The 23,242-nt window shown below is 26.2% G+C and overlaps 1 protein-coding gene across 1 annotated transcript; it reads left to right on the forward strand.

Moving 5' to 3' along the window:
- The first annotated feature begins 13,366 nt into the window (after positions 1-13,366).
- Positions 13,367-22,043, forward strand: LOC130802363 (transcription factor JUNGBRUNNEN 1). The gene is made up of 3 exons (XM_057666336.1): positions 13,367-13,720; positions 15,938-16,290; positions 20,869-22,043. Exons 1-3 carry the CDS (start codon positions 13,471-13,473, stop codon positions 21,349-21,351), a joined length of 1,086 nt encoding a protein of 361 aa, XP_057522319.1. The 5' UTR covers positions 13,367-13,470; the 3' UTR covers positions 21,352-22,043.
- Positions 22,044-23,242: the final 1,199 nt, after the last annotated feature.

The raw sequence follows: 23,242 nt of genomic DNA on the forward strand, positions 1-23,242 counted from the left end.
AGACTTGGGTTTATTATTTTGATTTCACTTATACTAGATAGATTCCTGTGTAAAGTACAGGTACCATAAATATTTATTGATATAAATATATAATATTAGTTTATAATATTAATTCATGTAGAGTACAAACTTAATCATTAAATCTTTGTATTTGTTATAATAATATAATTATCAAAGTGAAGAAATAATGTGTTATATAGTTACTCTATATTAAAACATATATATGTGAAAAAATAGACAAAAAGAATACCATCAATTAAGAAACTTTATCAAATTGATTATCATTAAGCTATATTGATGAAATCTATAATCCAAATAAGCCAAGAAATGCCCTTCAATAATTTTTTAAAAAATTTAAATAATTGCAATTTTAACGTGCAATAGAATACCCTATTTATTATTAAAAACTCATTCTTTTTTTATAATTCTATCATCGAAAGATTATAAAATTTTCATCGATATATTATATTTTAATTTAATTTGTAGATTTTTATCATGTATGATTAATTATTAAAAAATTTTCTATGAATCATAAAATATATAAACTGGCTATAACATACTATAATATAATTTTTGAGCTTAAAACTTAAGATTGTGTATATGAAAATAGAAAATTAATATGTTATTTTTATCTTTTTTTGGTTGGATCACTTTAGTTTTAAAATCGATTTAATGAATCAAGTTTTAATTTTCTTTATGATTTGGGATAAAAAAAAACTATAGGTCTACATAAGGAAATATAGTGTATCAATCAACAAATATTACATGTTTTAATGTGTTAATTATTTCCTTAAATATGAAGTTATTATCAAAAATTTCCATGTCATTGATAGAAAATAGGCGGAAAAATTTTTAATGAGAGTGTGATACGTGTTCCAAGTCGTTTCTTCATTAGTTTATTTTATTTATTAATAACGATTTAATGAACCACATTAAGAAAATATTGTGTATCAATCGATCACATATATTTATAGCCAATCAACAATTATGACATACTTTAATGTGTTAATTATTTCCTTAAATATGAAGTCAATATCAAAAATTGACATGTCAATGATATAAAATAGGTGGAAAATTTTTAATGTGAGTATGACACATGTCCCAAATCATTTCTTCATTAGTATATTTTATATTATTACATACTTTAATGTGTTAATTATTTTCTTAAATATGAAGTCAGTATCAAAATTTGCCATGTCAATGAAAAAAAATAGGCGGAAAATTTTTTAATAAGAGTATGACACGTGTCCCAAGTCGTTTCTTCATTATTATATTTTATTTTATTGTATTTCTTTCATCTAGTCATCATTTTTTTGTATTTACTCGCAGTTATAGTATGTAAAACTAGTGATGGCCACGGTTCGAATTGGGTCAGTTTCGGTTCCTAAAAACTAAAACCTGATTTGGACCGTTGAATTTTGGTCCCGAATCCGACGGTTCCAGACGATTTCTTAGCGGTTCATGAGGCAGTTCTTAGCGGTTCAACTCCTGGGTTGGGCGGGTCGAACTATCGATTTAATTCTAGTTTTTGCCTTAAATATAAATATTAAAAACTATATAAAGTACTACTCTAATAATAATGTGGACATACCATTGTTGATTATTATCGAAATTTATTACTTGTCAATTACTTGTCAATTGTTATTAAAATATTTACTAGAAGAATGAAAAAAATAAGGTTAATAAAAAAATAATTAAAAAAGAGGAGGAAACAGACTTGAATCTTAACAGTTTGCGGTTTCGCAGGCTTATTCTGCCAACGGTTCCACGGGTTTTGGGACCTTGACGATTTGTGGTTAGACTGGTTCGAAACCTGATGCAATTATAGATAGCCTACAATTCAAGTCAAAACAAGCAAAGCATAATTGTATCAAGGCACTTGCTGAGCCTACTGAACCCACTGAACTTGCTGATTTTAGTTTGGAAATTAAGAAAGATCATCTTCAAGAGGGACTTCACATGAGCATGAAAACAAGGCAAGATCAAGAAGGAACAAGAGGAAGTTTCCCAACAATAACTAAACAGAATGGAGGGAACATCAGCCTGTTCCCAAGACAGCAAACAGCAGAACATCAAAGACATCGAGTTGTCTGCCAACCCACCTTGCGAGCAATAGAACGCCTAGCCTGGTGCATGTATGAGCTTGGGAATTCAGAGAATGGCATCTTCCTACATGAAATAAGAAGCCAAGACTCAAAGATAACATGGAGAGTCCTCACAGAACCCACGAGAACAGCTGCAAGGTCATGTGCTTGACAATTTCTGGATAATGGCTGATTTCAGAATACTTAGTCTATTTTATGTTCTGTTTTTAATTCTTATTTTGCACGTGTTTTAATAATTAGGCACGAGGTAGTTAAATTTGTTAGGCTCCCCAAACTAGCCGTTAGAAGCTCTATATAAAGGAGCAACCTCATTGTATCATGGATTCAGTTTTTGGTTAATGAATTTTCATTCAAAGTAATTGTGAGCAATTACATCCTGAGTGAGTTCTTTGTGAGCGAAGCAAAGAGGGCGTTCGGTTTTTCCACGAAGGTTAAGAGAGTGAATCTTAATCTTAGTGTGAGGAAGAGGCGAGTGACTGAGTGAAGGTCACTTGTCTCCATCCACGACATAGAACCATTCTAAGGAATTGTTCTTGTCACCCTTCTGTTTTCATACAAAACAGGAGGTTTGTTTGTTCTTTGTGTGTCAATAGTGTTCTTGGCATCGTTCTTGGTAGGATTAGTCGGGTTCTTGGATCAACCATCCCCATATACGCATCAAAATCTTTCACAGATGATTCAGTTCTGGAACAATTTTGAATCGGTTCAGTTTCGGGTAACCCGCCCCGTCGCTATCATTATGTAAAATAGAATATATTAAACTCATTATGACAAAGAGTACATGCAGACAAAGTTAATCTTAATTGGATAACTAATTTATTCATCAATTAGTGAAATAGATTAATACTTAAACAAAATCATTTATTTGCAAATATGCATAACATATGTTTAAAAATCCAACTTTAAAGATAGGAGTATTTAATTAATATAAAAAATTTATTAAACAATAAGTTTCTTAAGAGACCGTCTTTTTGAGAGACGACTTTCAAATTCCAGCCAATTCACAAAAACACCTATTACGTGCATGCTTTTTATAGATACCTACTTTAATTTTTAGTAGGTATTAGTTTTAGTAGACATTTGAACTAGTTTTAATAAGTATGTTTGCATATTAAAGTAGACATTTTGAGTCGTTGATGTAGGAATTTTTGAGCTAGTTTTAGTTAAGTTTTTTTTTATACTAATGTGGGCATATAAACACCTATAGCACATAATATAAACTCCTTTACCAAATAATCTAAACAGTTACAGCACATAGTATAAACTCTTACTACACATAACTTAAATACCTTTAACAAATAACTTAAACATCTACAGCTAGGGTGTTCAAAACCGAATACCGAGGAAATCCGGATACTCGATTTTTCGGATACCTTAAAATGCGATCCGGTTCCGACCTGCATTAAATTGGGTATTTGAAGTCTGGATACCCGGTTTAATCCGGGTCGGATTCGGATACCGGTCTTATTAGTATTTTTTTATTAATTTTTTTTTGTCTTCTTTTGGTTTAACCATGAGTTTTTATCACTATTTTTATTTTAGAATATTTTTTTATATAAAGTTAAATACTAACTCTCTAAAAGTATTTAGCTATTTAGTCATAAAAGACAAATTAAGAAAGTTAAAGAATTATATTATTGCTTATTGTTGAAGTAAGAACAATCATAAAACAAAAATCTGTGGGAAAATAATTATATGAAGATTAACTCAAGACTAGCTTGAGAGATACCATCATCATTTTATTTACGAAAAAAGTAAAAAAATAAATGAATAAATAAATAAAATCGGATACTGGATATTCGGTTTCCAAAAACATGTGAACCGGATTCGGATTCGGTATCCGGTTTTAAAACCGGGTATCTGATCCGAATTATCCGATTTGCGAAAATTGGGTAAATTATCCGATTTTGAAAACCGGATATCAGATAATCTGAATTGATATTTCGGATAGGGTTTTTATGCACACCCCTATAACTACAGCACATAACAAAATTACCTACAACTCATAACAAAAACACCTACAACACATAACTTAAACCCTTACAACAAATTAAACTCCTATAGCACATAACACCTACTTGACATACTGTGAATCCCTACTTAACGTATCCTAAATACCTATTTAAGATATCCTAAAACCTTACCGAATAAACGTACAATTACACTACATTATTTTTTTTTATATGATAGGCCGGCCAATTAATTACACTATAATTAAGAGACTCTGTCTCACAAAAATTAGTCTTTATTAAATATTTGGGGAAGGGTTATGATCACTTATGACCTTCGGTGGCCACTACTCCCCTTAGCCAATAATAATCTAATGTCTTCAACAAATTTATTTATTTTTATTTTCATTTCATCATGTTATTGATTTATATATTTCTTTGTTTTATTCTTTATATATGACAAAAATTTAAAAAGATTTAATATCTGATTGTAGCAGTAGTAAAGAAATCTGATTCATTTTTGATGGCATAAAAGCAAATTTAGTTTAAAACTTCAATAAAAATAAAATAATTTCATTATCTTAATATCACTAAAATTTTATTTGTGCAGGGCCTGAATAACAAATTTAGAAGTTTGAACATGTTCCGGTATTTAAATGATATATAATTTATTAATGACTAAATTAGGATTAGTTTAAAGTTGTGTCCTAAAGTAAGGGATTATATTGGGATTATAGAAGTTTGTTTTTGCTATTTAACTAATCTTGCAGTTAGACACTAAGACCACTCTTCAAAAAGCCAAGTTGACCTGCAAAATCAATAAGGGTTAAGAGGGCCCAGAATGGTTTTCCGGAGACCTTCTTCGACGCCCAAGTCAGTGTTCGAACAATAAATTTTACCTAATAAGTCATCTTCAAGTGTACGATGACTTTTAGCTTGGTGGATGTTATTACTTATTAGGGCTTATTGTAGCGAGAGGCTTTATTGTAAGAATTTAATGAGTAAGAACTTGTCTTACTCAATAAATGTTCTAAATGGGACGTGTGTCAGTCTCTAAGAAGGGCAGTTATGTTTAGAGTATTAAATTTCACATAATAGCATTGTAATGTTGTATTAAAACTACAGTAACATCAATGGTCTAAAAATGTTTAATTGGTCGTTAAGTTGTGAAATATCTTAAGAATATTGTATATGGTAGCAACATACTTTTATGAAATACTAGTGGTAGCAAATCTTAACTATAAAATCTACTGTAGCATTAAGGAAAGAAGACAAAGGCAAATAAGATATTTCACAACTTAGCGGCCAATTAAATGTTTCTAGCCCATTAATTTTATTGTAGCTTTAAGTACAACATTACAATGCTATTTTGTTGAATTTTTTTTCAAGATTTGCTACCACTTACGTTTTGTAAAAGTATGTAGCTACCATATAGAATATCCTTTTTTTAATAAAAAAATAGTATTTTTAATTTATGAAACAACATACTCCCTCCTAGTCACTATTGTTGTCCCATTTAATTTTTGCACGTTCATCAACGCACATATTCAATCATAAATATTTCACATTGTGCTTAATTAGAAATTATAAAATATTAATGTTGATCAAATTTAAATCGAGATAATCAAACAAGATTTCACTTGATTATATTTTAACTTATAGATTAAGGATAAAATAAAAATTAAAAGTAATTGATAAATAGTATTACAATACAGAATGGGAGAATAATATACGAGGGAGTATCCTTATTACGCTTGGCTTTCATGAAAAATATTCAATGACATGTCCTTTTTTTCATATTTCATATCCTTATTACGTTTAAAATATTTTATTAATCGAAAAATTAAATTTTAAATATGTTTTCTCATAAATATAATACATTAAGTTAAAATATATGTATTTGAAATTTTACATGTATAAAATTTTAGTATAAAGTATATCTTTTATAATAAATATAAAGTGTATTTGTAATTATGGAGGTTCCAATTTTAATGGTCTTGACACAAAAAGTGCATTACATACAGAGAAAAGTACTCTCACTAATGAAAAAAATACCAAAGAATAGTTCAATAAAAAGGGACTTATTTTCATACTAATTATATTGGGGAAATGATATATATACAATCTTATATATTTTAATACAGCTTTTAGAGTTGTTTATAAACATTATATTCATTATCTAAAAATATAATTATTTTATAATTTTAATGCACAAATAGCGATACAAATAATACTTATATTATAATTTTATAATTTTTGCTTTTAATTTTTATGAGTCGTATATACTCCATCTCAAAAAGAAAAAGGAGCAAGCCGATAAAGTGACTCTCAGCTATACAATAATAATAGATATCCTTTATCTCTCTAATAATGTTCTTCCCATATATAATATTCCACTTTAAATAAAAAGAAATTTGAATAATGTTTAGAGTTTCGAAAGAAAGATAAAATGTATTCATGTGAGATATTATTAGATTCATCTTAATTTACATATTTTTTTTTATCATACACTTTTGAAAAATTTTATAATGCATATTTATAAATATGAATGATAAGAATAAAAAAACGAACATAGTATTATTTTAGTGATAGTGAATTAGTAAGCAATTAAATAGGTATAAATTGAGAAATTAGTTAATTTATAAATAACAAATTCACAAATTTTTATTTAAGATTGTCTAACCATGAGACAATTTTAATTGAGCTAAAAAGTTTAACCATATCGATATTTTTAAATATTAAGACATTTATTTTTTAATTCGATCTCCTTACATGAACTTATCTGATCATGACCAGTCTCATATAAGATTGCTTCAACTATATTATATTGATATAAGGGAAACTTATTGAAGAACATCATGTTTGGCCTCATACTATTCTAGTTCAATAAAAATAAAAATTAAAAAAAAAAAAAAACATATTATTGTTTTTTCATATTCATTGAAAAGGATGGAACACAAGTGTTGAAATTGTCCCGAACAAATTTCACACTTCACAAAAATCCCAATCCATTCCATTTTGAGAATATATGTTTTGTCTCCTTATAAATTCTAGTCAATGAAATAAAATATCGGAAATGGTCAAATTTCCTACTCTAATATTCTTAAATGCTTTGAGAAATGAATTATTACTTCCCTTATGTTCCCTTCTTAAAAGGAATAGTGTCCACTTCTTTTTAGCCAAAGTCAAATGTAGAATAAGTCAACTCATGGTTGGTCATACAAAGAGTAGGCATTGTCATGGTTATCATTAATCCTTCATTTTTGCCCTTATTTTTCCAAATCAATTCTATAATTTTCTACCTTCATTCAACTTATAATTGATGGTGTAAACTTTTTATTTTATTTTTTTTAAATTCTTCAAATGTAGGGTGCACAATCGAGTCATCGGGTTAGTTTCAGATTAGGTGTTTCGGATTGGTTTGAAATTGAGTTTTGTGTCTATATTGTTTTTTACAATCATTTTTGAAATAGGGTTAAATTGGGTTCGGCTACAAAGTTGGATAAATTTCGGGTCATCGAATTTGTTTTGAACACCTCTACTCAAATATATTCTCATATATATATATATATATATATATATATATATATATATATATATATATATATATTCCCTTTTATTCTTTTCATTCACTTTTTTCGTAAAATTCATTGCAAATTTAAAATTAAAACAACTTTAATTGCAGTTTTTTAAAACTTATAAACACTTAATATTTAAAAATTATATATTAAGATGAATTAATCAAGATCTCACATGAATATATTTATTTTTCATTTAGATTGATGAGAATTTGTAGTAGGACTTATAATGCCAACATTGGGTGTTAGAACAACTTTGGATCTTATATAATACTTAATTTGCTGTTTGCATCTGATAATACATATCTTAGACATAAAAACAGCTACGTTTTATTTTAGTTTTTTTATATGTTAAAACGCTTAATTAGAACTTCAAATTTATTATCTCAAAAAATTAGAGATTGGGGTAAACAATAGCAAACTAATTTTCTTTTGTGTTTGTTTATAGAATTACTAGATAAATTTTCATTTATTGCACGGATTTATAAATCATATGTAACATAATTTCTTTTACTAATATTTTGATTCAAGTTTGTAACTTGATAGATTCTAGTGCTCAGCACGGTTTATAAATTATTTAAATAAAATATTACTAACTTTATATGTGTAACTAAGTTATCTTATGATTCCTAAGCATATTAAAATTATAAATTGATTCGTTTTAAAAACTGTAAAAGTATTACTTTCAAATTGAGATACATATTACTAATATACTACTATATAAAATATAATTATAATATTATGCAGTAAACAATATAGATTATAAGTAATTACATAAAAAAATAGAAAATTTCAACACATAAAAATAATATAAAAAATAATTTATGTTCAATGTCTTTGTAAAACCTTAAAATAAGTTTTCAGCCTAAAGAACATTTTTTTTATAATAATTAACGTATAACTTAATTTATTTATTTATATATTATAAACTTGTCAAACATAGGTAATAAACCCATCATTTGAAATTTATTTTACTGATATCTTATCCTAATTATTTACTTAAATAATTAATGTGTAACCTATTTGATTTGTAGAGTTTTTTTATTATAACCATGTAAGTAATATATAGGATTATCTATGAAAAACTATTTCAAAATTATTTTCTTTTCTTAATTTATTACAAAATTATTTTATTGAAAGTTAATTTTTTATATAAATTATTAATATCTTATTTGATAATCATCCATTGTAATTAAATGATACTACATAACTTAATTGATTGTATATGGTAAAAAAAATTAGTAAATAAGGTGTATTTAAAAATCTTTTGTAACCAATCAATTAAATAAATCTGATAAAAAGATATTACATGATATTCTAAAAGATATATGACTGATAAGAACATGAAAAGAGTGAAAATTTTTTATAGTAAAGTCGACATGTATCCTAATCATTTCTTCATTAGTATATTATATGGATGAAAAACATAGGTTTAATAAGAAAAATATGTTATACTCCGAAGTGTATTCATATTAAATCAATGAGTTCTTTGACTTTTATGTTCTATGTTTTGTTCAATATAATTGTACTTCCTCCGTTTTCAAAAATTCTTTCCATTTGAAATATTTCATTTTAGTGAAGGATAAATTTGATTAATATTTTTGAATTTTGAGACATATTTAGAAAATAAAATATATTCATGTGAGATCTCCTTAGCTTCATCTTAATATATACTTTTTATTTATAGTTTTCAAAATTTTTTATTATGTGTATTTGAAAATATTAAGGCTCAAAATTTGCTTTGAAAATTGTGTTAAAAGAAAACGAGAAGAACAAAAAAGAACGAAGGGAGTATATAATACTAGTATAAAACTTGTGCACTGCACGAATTTATTAGCATGAAATATATAAAAATATAATTTCAAAGAATAATGCAAGTACATATTATCGTGATTAAATTTATCGAATACACGTCTTTTTTAAAGCAACAATTAAATACTAGTTTTATTTATTATTATTGTTAATATTATTATTTATATATATATGTATGATTCAATTAAATAATATATCAAATTTTAGGTTAGGTTTATAGAATTGCTACAATAATTACATAAATAGTTTACCTAATTTACTCCAATTTAAAAAACATCAAATTCTAAATTTGGTAAAAATTATTATGTAATCAACTATTGTACAATAAAATAATTACATTTGTCATGGCTCCTCCAAAGATTATATTTGTCATTTTGTAATATTTTTATTAGTATGTAAATTATTTTGTTCAATACAATTATTACTCCCTCCGTTCTTTAAAGTTCTTCCTGTTTGGAATATATTCCACTTTAAGGAGAGAGAAATTTGATTAATGTTTTTAAATTTTGAGATATATTTAGAAAATAAATTATATCCATGCGAAATCTCATTAGATTCATCTTAATGTATTCTCTCTCCGTTCTTTTAAGTTTGTCCAATTTGAGTTTTTCACACTTATTCAGAAACATAGAATCATTTATTATATTGGGTATTATTTTAGGGGTATTACTAAATATCGCCACCTTTTTCATTTTATTGCCACCCTATATATAATGCATTTCCAAGATTGCCCCTGCATAATTTTCAAACTCAAAACTGTAACATGTCTCTAAAACCCTCTAAAAACACTATGTTAACTTAAACAAGCTAAAAGTGTACATCGAATAACAACGGCGAACCAAAACGAGCATGATAACGATTCGGTAAGTCATTAATCGATTCCAAATTTTTCAAAAAAAAAAAATTTCCAGAACCCCCTCCATTGACACAAAATGTGCGACCAGACCAGGGGAGATTCGCACAAAAAGTGCGACTAGACCTAGGCTGAGTCGCACAAAAAGTGCGCCTGGACCTAGGTCCAGTCGCACTTTTTGTGCAACTCTTCCTAGGTCAAGTCGCACTTTTTATGCGACTGGGGGGTTCTGGAATTTTTTTTTTTTTTTTTGAAAAATTAATTCTTTTTATTTATCATAATTATTTTTTAAGTTATTATTATTTATTAAAAGTTATTTTATTTTATTATAATTTATATATATTTTTTGTGTTTATTTAAATTATTTATTTATGTTATTTTAATTTAATTTATTTTATATATGTATTTTAAATTCAAAACTAATTATTATAATAATATTATCATAATATAATAATATATTAAAATAAAATAATTTATTACAATATTTATTAAATAATAATAACTTAAAAATTAAATTAAATAAACAAAAGGAATTTCAAAATTCAAAAAAAAAAATTATGAGTCGCACAAAAAGTGCGACTGAACCTAGCAGGAGTCGCATAAAAAGTGCCGACTGGACCTAGGTTTAGTCGCACTTTTTGTGCGACTGTTCCTAGGTTCAGTCGCACTTTTTGTGCGACTCGTAATTTTTTTTTTTAATTTTGAAATACATTAAAATAGAAATTACCTCGAGTTTTGTTAACGACTCCTCCAAGGTTCAGTCGCACTTTAGCTCCGATAAATTTTATGTGTAGATTTTGTGTTTTTTGAAGTGATTAAAGTGTTATTGAGTGAGTTTGAAGTGTTTTATAGAAGTTTTAAAATTTTTAAGTCTAAGGGCATTTTTGTCATTTTATTAAATTAATTTAAAATAGGGGTGGCGATAAAATGAAAAAGGTGGCGAAAAAATAAGGATTGGGTATTAGATAGTGGTGTAAAGTAATGATTGTATTGGAAGTATGAGAGAAAATTAAAATAAAACAAAATTCAAAGAAAAAAAAGAGCGAGAGAGTGAATATATTAGAGAAATAAAGGAGTAAGAGAGAGAAATGAGGGTATATTAGGAAAAAAAAGATTTTCAAAAATGGAAAGTATTCTAAAGTGGACAAATTTTTGAAACTACTCGTTATAGTAAGGTGGACAAACTTAAAAGAACGGAGGGAATACCTTTTATTACATATTTTTTATAATTCTTTATCATGTGTATTTAGAGATATTAAGGCTCAAAATTTACTTTGAAAACTGAAAAAAGAAAATAAGAAGAACAAAAAAGAAAGGAGAGAGTATTATACTAGTATAAAAACTTGTACATTGCACGAATTTATTAGCATGAAATAGATAAAAATATAATTTCAAAGAGTAATGCAAGTATATATTATCGTGATTAAATTTATCAAACACGTCTTTCTTAAAACAACATTAAATACTAGTTTTATCTATTATTATTCTTATTAATATTTATATAAAATTAAATAATATATCAAATTTTAGGTTATGTTTATAGAAGTGCTATAATAAACTACATAAATACTTTAAATAATTTAGCTTCAATTTAAAAAAAATCAAATTCTAAGTTTGATTAATAATAAAATAATTCTTTTTGTCATGGCTCCACCCTTAGGCCATCATCTCTACTTCTCGCGGTTTTTAAAATATTAGTTTCTATCTTTTTTTTAATTAGGTTGTGCTTGTCCCAATAAGGCGTCTTTTACTTGCTACATTTCATTTTTGGCACTATTTATCGTTTAAACTTATTTTATAAATTGTGGCTAATATGTAAATAAAAATAAATTCAAGTAGGATCTTATTTGTATCGTTTAATCGCATACTTTCATAATATTAACTTTTTATAATTTTTAGATGTGTATAATTCGATATATAAATGGACAAAATAATACATTGGATTGCGTAAAAAATCAACTGTAACAAATATAATGGAACGAAGGAAGTACATGCTAAGGGAAAGGAATAACCAGGTAAGAATTGAATCCATAATCTTACTCGAAAAAATTGATACATGATTCAAAAACTTAATAAAGCACCCCAAGCAACACATTTTTAAGGTCAAATTATGTTTGCTGAAATCTAAATTAAATGCCATATAGTTGAGAACATAATTTTTGTCAAGTACAAGCTTTTATCGATAAAGAGCAAGGCAACACCCTAAATATAAACATCTAACAAATAAATTACATAATTCACTTGTTAATTCGTGATAATAACCAAAAAAACCTAAAATCAATTATAATTTATTTTTTAATTTGCAAAAAAATTAACAAATTATGTGATACTGAGACAAAAGGATGTAAAATATTGATATTACATTTTGTTATGTTTATGGTTTGAAGTTCGTTTTATGGCGGGATTTGTATTAATTTTATGATGGGTTTTAATTTCAAAACCTCGATTCAACTCTAGTCTTCTATTGATATAACTCAATTTTGGTGTGATTTATTACTTCAAATACTCCTATAATCTGAACTTTAGGCTATTATAATTTTGGTTCATATCGCTTTCAATTCGAATTTTCACCATTTCATATCAATATTTAGTTCAGTTAAACATTATGTCACTCAAAAAGTTGGTCTCGAACCACATTTTATAATTAAGTCTGGGGTTAAAAGAACCAAATTAAAAATCAAAATTCAGATCGAGTGTGTTTTGAACGTAGTAATCTAGTGGAGTAGTCAATTCATATTCATGTTAGTAAAATTGGGAAAGTAAGGCCCACAATGAGGTGAGGCAAACAAAAGACATTTAAATAAAAACAAAATTGACTAGTAAAAAAAATAAAAATAAAAAAAATAAAAAATAAAAAATAAAAAAAAAAAGTTTCTAGATGTTATGTTAGATAACATGAAGATAAAATTACAATGAGAGGCAGAAATGTCAAAGTGATAAGGTCAGAAGCAAAGAAAAGAAAGAAAGTTTCTAAAAAGTAAGGCCCCTCTCAATAATGACCTTATAGGTCAAGCCTCATGACTTGACTCAGCCGTTTTCTTTTTTTTTTTTTTTTTTTTTTTTTCTACTCCTATACATCATTATAAGTACTATACTAATGCAACATTTCACCTTATTTTATTTTTTTTAATTTCTACATAATTATTTTCATTAATTATTACCCACAAATTGTTATGGAGGTTTGCAAGAAAGTACAAGAAGATGAACAGAAAACAATGGTTTATGATAATAATATTAATCAAGATGTTGATCATGGAGTCGTTGATGAAGACGAAGGACCGCTTCCTGGATTCCGGTTTCATCCAACAGATGAAGAGTTAGTGTCTTTTTACTTAAAGAGGAAAGTTGAGAAAAAAAGACCTCTTAGTATTGAGATTATTAAGGAAAATGATATTTACAAGCATGACCCTTGGGATCTTGCAAGTATGTTTTTTCTTTTTTATATATACTTTTATTTATTTTTTTATTTTTAATTATCAAGGTGAAAATAATTCTTAAATTTTTATGCACTTCAATTTATTAATAAAATTTCTATTTTTATTTTATGACTTTTGACATGATTGCATGTAGAATTTCTTAATTTAGAAAATAATTGAAGTTTAGGGTTTCATCATCTTAGTTAATGACTATTTATTTGTTAATTTCTTACTTGAAATAGAAAACTTTAATCTTTAAATCAGTATAATTCATCCTGATAATTTTTTTTTTATAAATAGTGGAATCTTAATTTACAATAATATTTCATTGATGATCATCGTAGATCATATAGCAATACTTCCAGATCTTTTTATTAAGCTTATTTTGTATATAAACTGATAGATTTAATTTGAACACAAATAAACATTAATATAAGGTTTTTTAATTAGTTGATTTATTAAGTTTTTATTATATAAGCCACTTTGATCATGGATCTTGAAGAAAAGTAAACATACGTAGTAATTCAAGTTTAGGGTTTCATATATAATCCTTGTTAATAATTAATTATTATTCTTAATTTCATACTTAATATTTGATTCGGAAAACAATATTAATTTGGTAACTAAAACATAGATAATAATAATAATGATTAAAGGTTAATTGTACATATCATTATTTTCTTTTAATTTTATACATAAATTATAAGGTTATAATTTCGAGAATCTTAGCTTAGTCTAATAGTGGCGAGTTTTCCCTTTTGGCCTTATAATAGGGATTCGATTCTCACTGTCCGAATGAAAAATTAATTTCTTTTCGTTCACTCTTTGTCTGTGATAAAAAAAATCAAAAATTCTCAAATGAGAATATTTTTATTGGGTTGTTTTAATATAACGTACATATATTATCTTAATAAAGTGATCACTTATAACTCTAAAGTGATCAATTAGAGAAATAAGTTAATTATATTCGAGTCGAATTCCTTCTTTCATAACATGTTTGTGATGGTGCCACTTTTTCTTTAGTGATTGTCAACGATACTACTAACATGATCTATATATGAAATGAATTAGAGTAGTCAAATTTTCATACATTTCTTGTTTGTATTCACATGGCATTAGTAAACTAAAGCACTTGATAAGGTAATTTTACATTTACATTATCAACAATAATGTTATTTTTATGTATCTCCAAACTTTGGAATGACTATCTCCAATATTCACTTTCAACGATAATTCATGTCCAAATCAATTCTTTAGATTATTTTGACAATTTTTCTTTTGTTTTTTTGTTAATTAGACTTGCTAAACGGACTTCTGCTGATAATATTTGTGATAAGATGTGGTTAATTAGACTGTTGTCCAAATTAGATGATCATTTACTCTGTTCTTTTGAATTTATAAATTTAATAAAATTAAATAGCCGCCTCACCAAATAGTTAATTAAAAAAACTCTTTAACAAAAAACATTTAGTTCTTTTGATCATGTAATTAATACTTCATATTATGTTTAGGACGTTCATTTGTAGGAAGAATAAATTGCCACCTTCAATTTGCTTTTAAGGTTCTTTTGTGAAAAAATTATGATATTGTAGAATAATTTTATTTAGCTTGATTAGGCTATATAAAATAACAAATATATTATTTTAAAATAATATATATTCTATCATATTGAAGCTAGTTCTTTTGAGTTTCTAATACCTTATCTTCGACTTATAATAACTCGTTATTCTATATTTTTTGTTACATTATGAATTATTACTATTTATTAAAAATATTACTTGCTCTGTTTTCATTTTTTCTTTTCATTCACTTTTTGTGTAGATCTCATTGCGAATTTAAAAGTCAAATAATTTTAATTGTGAATTTTTAAAAATTTTAAAAAGTTGATATTTGAAAAATATATATTGAGATGAATCTATCAAGATCTCATATGAATATGTTTTTTTCATATCGATCGATGAGAAATCATAGTTAAAATTTAACAATAAAATTCGAGAAGAACATATAAAAAACGGAGATAGTATTTCATAATTCAAGTGTGTACTCCTAGATTTGTTGTTAGAGTGGTAAGAATTTGATGTTAAGTCTTAAAATATGTTATATTTTCTTCGTTTCATTATATTTGACCTTTTGATTTACTATCATGAAAATATGTGATTAGACGATTCAACCAAGATCCTACGACTATATTTTTTCTTACACAAAAATACACGAAAATGTGCAGAAGCAAGCAGCAGTATAGGAGATAAGGAATGGTATTTCTACTGCAAAAGAGGAAGAAAATACAGGAACAGTATAAGACCCAACAGAGTAACCGGATCCGGATTTTGGAAAGCAACGGGTATTGATAGACCCGTTTACTCCAATGGTGGAGAAGGTCCTCATACCATTTGTATTGGGTTGAAGAAATCACTGGTTTATTACCGTGGAAGTGCAGGAAAAGGAACTAAAACTGATTGGATGATGCATGAATTTCGTCTTCCTTCTAATGCATCCCAATCACATCATCATCATCATGGTCATGATCATGCAAATAATATTTCAAGTAACCCTAAAAACACTGCCCTAGAAGAAGCTGTAAGTTATTACTACCCTTTCTTATATTATTACTATTATTAAATTATTTAATTTGAAGAGATCATAGTTAGGTTAATCTTTTTGTTTCACATTATTTGCATTTTTGATGTTAAATTTTAAATAATCCAATAATTTGCAAATTGTATTCTTAAAGTGTAACTTTTGCGAAGTACTATTATGTAATTTGGCTTGAACACTATAGATTTTAATACTTTGGTAATTATAATTTAAAAAAACGTTAAGATTATAATTTGCAAAAGTTATAAACATTAAAATTGTAATTCGCAAATCATTCATGTCTAATTATCAATTTTGGAGTAGGTCTATGAAAGATAGGATTAAATAATAAATTTACAGCTTGTTTTGTATGAGACTGTCTCCCCATGAGACAGACTCATATAATTAATCAGCTATTTCTCTTATTGATCACTTTATGATTCTAAAGGATCACTTAATGGTTAATTATTAAGTGATCACTTTAAGACTATAAAATATTATTTAGTCATTTTACAATTGAAGGTGATCATTTTAAAGTTATTACAATCCTTTAAAGACTAATAAAAGATAGATCCATATAATCAGTCCAATAAAAATATCTCACCGTGAGATCATCCCACTTGAGAATTTGTGATAAAATTATCTCTCATTTTGAATTTTTATACTATGCGGATTAAAGTGCTGAGTTTTTTAGGTATAATGTAAGAAATTTAAAGAACCATAGAAAATAAAAAGCTACTAAGAATCAAGTTAATTAGAAATCAAGTTAAAGAAAATTAAAGTGCTGAGTTTTTTTTAGTAAAAGGGAAAATTAACCTTATATTTGATTTTAAAAAAAAATCATTTGTCACCAATTGATATTCTAAGGTTATTTTTCATTAAAATACTTTTTAAAAGCTGTATTGATGATTTGATATATACATTAAGATGAATTGTTGTACGAAATCAAAGTCGTAAAATAAAAGAAATTAAACAAAAAAATTCAAGGTACAATATTTTATAATAATTACAGGTTATACGTTAAAGTTATTACGAAGTGTAGAAAATTCAAAAAACAAAAAGTTATATAAGGAAGAAAAAAAGGATAATAGAAAATTCAAAATCAATTAAAATTCCAAAAACACTACAAATGTAATATAATTGTAAATTTCAATATCCTTTTCTAAAAGTTTAAAGTTAACCTAATTAGCTTTTTAAAATTATTAAAAGAAGTATAAAAGCATATGAAATTTGTCAAGCATAACAAGCAGTGCAGAACTTAGTTGAATTTTGATAAAATTGTCAAACTGAAGCCATCCTTCAACACTCAAATAATTATATTGTGGTCAAGTTTAGCTCCAACACTAGATTTGAATAGTGGGCCCGACTCAAGGACAATGCAACAACACACAATAAAATTTAATTAAAATCTACTTTTATTTATTTATATATTTTTTATATTTTGGGGCTTAAGAAAATAATTAAATTAGAGCAACAATAATGTAAACTAATAAATATTAATATTTGAGGTTTCTTATTAATTTCAGAATTATTCTTGATGCAACTTGTTTGCAACTCTAAATTAAGTTTACACCATTTTTAAGGGTATAATTTTGTTAAGTAAACTTTAAGTTCATAGTTGAGATTTTCGATATGTTTTATATTTCATCATGTTTTTTTACAAGAGAGCCCTTTTGGACTAAAATTATGAATGCAACATATGTCATTTTCATACATATTACATACTGCTAAATATCCACTTAAAATGAGTGGTGAAGAGATTCTAACCCGTAAGGCCATAATATTATCTCATGCAACGTTAACTTTGATACCATGTCAAGGAATCAACTAAATCAAAAGCTTAAACTGATAGTTAAACCCCAAAATATATTATAAACTCTATAGCAACTCAAAAAATTTTATCAAGCTTAGATCCAACAAAATGTTCAAAGTCTAGAATTTTCAAAATTCTAGATATAGCTATTCTTTCTATTCTAGAAATTGTATATATACGAAATTGTCAATGTCTTTTAGACCTTTTATTGTTTCAAAATTTCTACTTTGAAAGACTTGGTATTAGAAATAAATGGTTGATCAAATTTTTTAAGGATATTTTTAGTGATTAAAGTTGTACATAATAAAAATATCATACATTAATCAACTAATTAATGTATAGATATGTAGTTTAGTAATAATTTGTCACATTCAAAACCATTTTAGACAACACTCCTTATGTTTTAACAAAATAGCTCTAAAGTTGAAATTATTATCAGCAAAAAGTATACACATGCAATTTTTTTTTTTTCATATTATTTGTCTCCTATCCAAATTAATAAGGAAAAATTATCTAAAACTACCCAATAAAAATTTTGACCAAATTACCTAAAATTTATTTTTGTCAAAACAATTTAGTTGACATTTTCTTTTTGAAAGACTGTCAGATAGTAATTTTTATTCACTAACCGTTAAATTTTTTTTTGCCAAAATCTACTTATGAAAACTTTTTTTCGTGAAAGAGCACCTAAAAAATTATTTGTGAAAAACTACCTTTAATATTAGTTTTTGACAATAAATTTAACAGTCAATGGATGAAATCATTAACTGGTAGTCTTTAACAAAAAAAATTTATTATTTGATAATTTTTGAAAGAGAAATTACCTTGTAATTTTTGACCAAATCAATATCTTTATTTGGTAGTTTTTAGTAATTTTTCAATTTAAATTAATTTGGATTATTAGAATAAGAAAGACACCATTTTGAATTGATCATTATAATCTCTATAACATGTTGAGAAATTATAAAAAGTTACTTTTATATGAAAAAGTATATTTTGAATAAATTTTTGAATAATCTAAATTAATAGCATAACTTTTTATTTTTTAAAAAATTATAATGGTAAAATGTTTTTAACCAAAAAACTTAATATTTCAAACCACAAGTTAGTTTCACGAATTTCACACTTGTGATAGTGTTTAATTTTTTCCACATAAAAATAATTAATTTTTACTTTCTTTTGCTGGATTCTATGGTCTTTATCAAGAATAAAGAAATGCCACTAAAAAAATTAAAAATATTTGAACGACAAACATGGCAATAACATGATGTGTACGTCATTATTTTAAAAGAAAATAAAAAGTGGTTGATATTGTTTTGATCGAGTCAACCCCAATCTATATATGATGGATAGTCAAAGTAGCACCCTCAAGTTGACTATAATTATTGCTAATCCACCTGTAAATATAAACATAAATATTCCAATCTATAAACTCGTGAAAAATAAATGTACAAATCATTTTCTTTTCAATCTAAATAAAAACTATATTTTGTTACTCGAATTAATGCTACCCCCTCCTATTCATCTTATTAGTCAAATTTACTTTTTGGTTACTATTCACTTATTACTTTTAATATATATTTTATTCTTAATCAATAAATTAAACAATAGTTAAGTGAAATCTTATTTCATTCGTCTCAATATAAGGATTATTAAAATCAATTTTTTATAATTTTTAATTAAGCATAATTAGAGATATTAAGGATTAAAATATTATTTCGACAAATGTGAAAAAAATAAATGAGATTAATAATTTGAATAGGAGAGAGTATTAAATTTAGCCCAAACAATTAGAATGTCTTAAATTATTGATGATTTAATAAAATAAAAAAATAAAACTCATTTGTTGCATGATTATGGTATATGAAGTAGGTGTTTATAGCTCTAATATCTGAATATTGATGAAGTAAACTAAACACTTGAAAATTTACAATTTATGGTTAGTTCTTTTATTAATTAAGTATATGACACGTCTACATTTATAATGATAATTAAAATATATAGATCCGTCTCAATTATTTTTCTAAACACCCGTTAAAGTTTTGAATCGACCCTCTATAGAGAAAGCTCATTTCTTTCAGTTTGCCTAGGGCCCATAAAATGTCAAAAACGACACGAGTGGGTTTAAGATTTTGCTAAGTTTTCCCTAGTCCTTAGGTCCTTCTCATTTAGTATTATTTTTCATTTTAAGTTGTTTCTCATTTAAAAATTATATTATTCTATACAGTGGTCCACCATTTACTTTTAATTCATACTTTTAACTTTTTTTAATTTTATTCACACGATTCATTCTCTCTTTCCATTACTACCAAATATTATCCTCTATTCCTTACAAAACAACTTTTTATTAGTTTTATCATTAACAAGTGTAAAGTAGCATATATATTTGACCCTTCAAATTAAACTCTATTAAGGAACCAACTCAACTAAAAGTTTAAACTAATGGTTAGGCCCTAAGATATGTTACATACTCTAACATGTCCCCTCACACAATAGCCCATTGGACTAGCATTATACCTGGCACTGAATATTCCACTTTTAAATGAGAAGTGGTTGAGATTCGAACCTTTGATCTCTTGTCACGCTAGCTCTGATACTATGTCAAAAAATCAACTCAACCAAAAATTTAAACTAATAGTTGAAGCTCCAGAATATGTTACTAGGACCTCTACCATTAGCTTAAATTTTAATTGAGGCCCCAAAATATATTATATATTCTAACAAACTCTACGAAGCCTTGTCTTACTTCAATTTACTTCATTATGCAGGAAATATGGACACTTTGCAGAATATTCAAGCGAAACAAAAGACAAACCCCAGATTGGAAAGAATTATCAAGCAGGAAAAACCAAAGCAGTACAGTCCTTAATTCAACCTCAAATACAAGCAGCATTGATTCTAACACTAATCAAGAATGTTATATCAGCTTTGCTTCTCAACAATTAACACCCACTAATAATAATAATAATAATAATAATAATAATAATAATAATAATAATAATAATAATAATAATCCCTATATAAATTTAGGTAGCCACAACATTAGTAATAATACAATTGATATGCATCAACAACAACAATATTGGAATAATAATCCTTCACTTCATACAATGTCAAGACCAACAATGTTAAATCCTCAGTTTCTAACAAATGATGAATATGATATGCATCACAATCTTCCATGTTATGGACATACTTGGGATGATCTTAGTTCGGTTGTTGAATTCGTGTTTAAAACGCCGCTTTTGTGAGAATTATCGAATTTTGTTTCAGTTGAAGCTTGCATGTGTCTGTTTTTCTTGAAGAATGTGGGTTTGATTCTCACTGCTTTTTGTAAATGTATATGTATTATATGTAGTAAGTAGCAATTTTATAAATAACTTTAGCTAGGTTTTATGTTAGGATAGCTAAGTTAGATATTATGTATGTAGTATAATTTTGGGGTGATTTTTTTTGTAATTTTCTCTTAGGGAGGAAGTTATTGTACTGATGAACAACTTACAGTTGTACTGACAAGTAATATTATATATATGTCCAAATATTACTTTTGGAGTATATCATATTATTTATTTTTTGGATTATAGGGTAAACTCAGGGTTGGAGAGGGTTAGGTGAGAATTGATTTCAAATCTAGCCGAAAGAAAATAGTACTTACTCAACTGATGCAAGTTTTTATTCTCTACAATTAGATTAAGATATAAATTAGGGCATTGAATAAAATACGTAAGAAAATGAGATACTTTAAAAGAAATGGTGAGAGTATATATGCTAAAAAATTGAATAATTACATTGAAGTAGTTGTATCAAGAACCACCTAGTGACTTTGATTACTTCATTGCTCACACAAAGGCATACACACTAGAGGGTAGTGTTGGAGTGTGCATTGGGAGGTGAACAATTGAGGTTTGGATCCTTCAATACAACATCTACACACATAATAGCAAATCAGATGTTGCTTGTTCGAGCAGTTGGCTGCCTCGTTTGAGCAGTCGGTCTAGATATTCCTATTATGTGATTTTTTGAGAATTGCGTTTTTATTGGACACGTAATGTCCTTTAGCTAGGGTTACTCTGCTAATTTATTAGGGTATTTATCGGTCCTAAAATCAATATTAGGGTGAGCCCTTGAGTGTCTTCTTGTATTAGATGAGTGGTTTCCATTAAAGTTGGAAACTTTAAGCTTAAAAGTGTTTATTGAAGCCTTTGTGAGTGATAATTCATTATTGTATTAATGATACATTAATGAAATATAATCTGTATTAACTGCAAGTTGTCTATAACACTATTAAAACATATTTTGTGTTTTTTGTTTGTATTATGTTTTTTTCATTACTTTTCCTTTTTTCACCATTGGTAAGTTTCTTATAGCTTTGCCAGGCCCAATTGTCATTTAAAATGAAAATTTGATAAATATAAATAATCTTTTCTTTATAAAAAATTAGGAATAAATTGTGAATTACAATCTTAAACTTAATGCTATTTGAGTAGCTTCAATTTTTTTAGTTTGCAAATTACAACATCTACACTATTCGATCCAAGTCACTAGATTCCATTTAATTAACCCCCGATGACCGTTAACCATATCCCTAATTAATTTTATTTAATTTATCTATACAGTATACTAATAAAGAAACGATTAAAACACATGCGACTTTACAATAAAAATTTTCCCGCTCTTTTCATGTTTTTATTAGGCAAATATTTGTTTTGGGATATCATGTAATATCTTTTTGATTAGATTTTTTCAATTGATTAGTTGCAAAAGATTTTAAAATACACCTTATTTACTAATTTTTTACCATATATAAACCTCGTGCTCTTAAAAAAAGAACAATAATATAAACCTCGTAAACCTTAAAGTATATCAAACTTAAAATATAAAAACTTATTACATTATTTATAGAGAAAAATTCCTTTGAAAGAAAAAAAAAAGTCTTAAGGTCTAAATGTAAGAGACAATATGAGAGGAAAGTCCTAGAGCACACTCTTACACTTCTTGCCCGTACGATAGTAATCATGCTATCATTCATCATCTGTTTCAAAATATAAATCCACAATCAATGGGAATTAACTAGTCGTCCTTCCTAATCATAAAACACATATAATATTATTTCTAATTACAAAGAAATTTAAACATTTATCC

The sequence above is a fragment of the Amaranthus tricolor genome, chromosome 16 (genome assembly GCF_026212465.1).
Source record: "Amaranthus tricolor cultivar Red isolate AtriRed21 chromosome 16, ASM2621246v1, whole genome shotgun sequence".
Lineage (NCBI taxonomy): Eukaryota > Viridiplantae > Streptophyta > Magnoliopsida > Caryophyllales > Amaranthaceae > Amaranthus > Amaranthus tricolor.

Bases quoted from the DNA above. Each gene is read 5' to 3' on its own strand.
- LOC130802363 (XM_057666336.1), top strand. From the start codon at position 13,471: ATGGAGGTTTGCAAGAAAGTACAAGAAGATGAACAGAAAACAATGGTT. The intron at 13,721-15,937 runs GTATGTTTTTTC...GAAAATGTGCAG, and splicing joins TGACCCTTGGGATCTTGCAA to AAGCAAGCAGCAGTATAGGA. The intron at 16,291-20,868 runs GTAAGTTATTAC...TTCATTATGCAG, and splicing joins ACACTGCCCTAGAAGAAGCT to GAAATATGGACACTTTGCAG.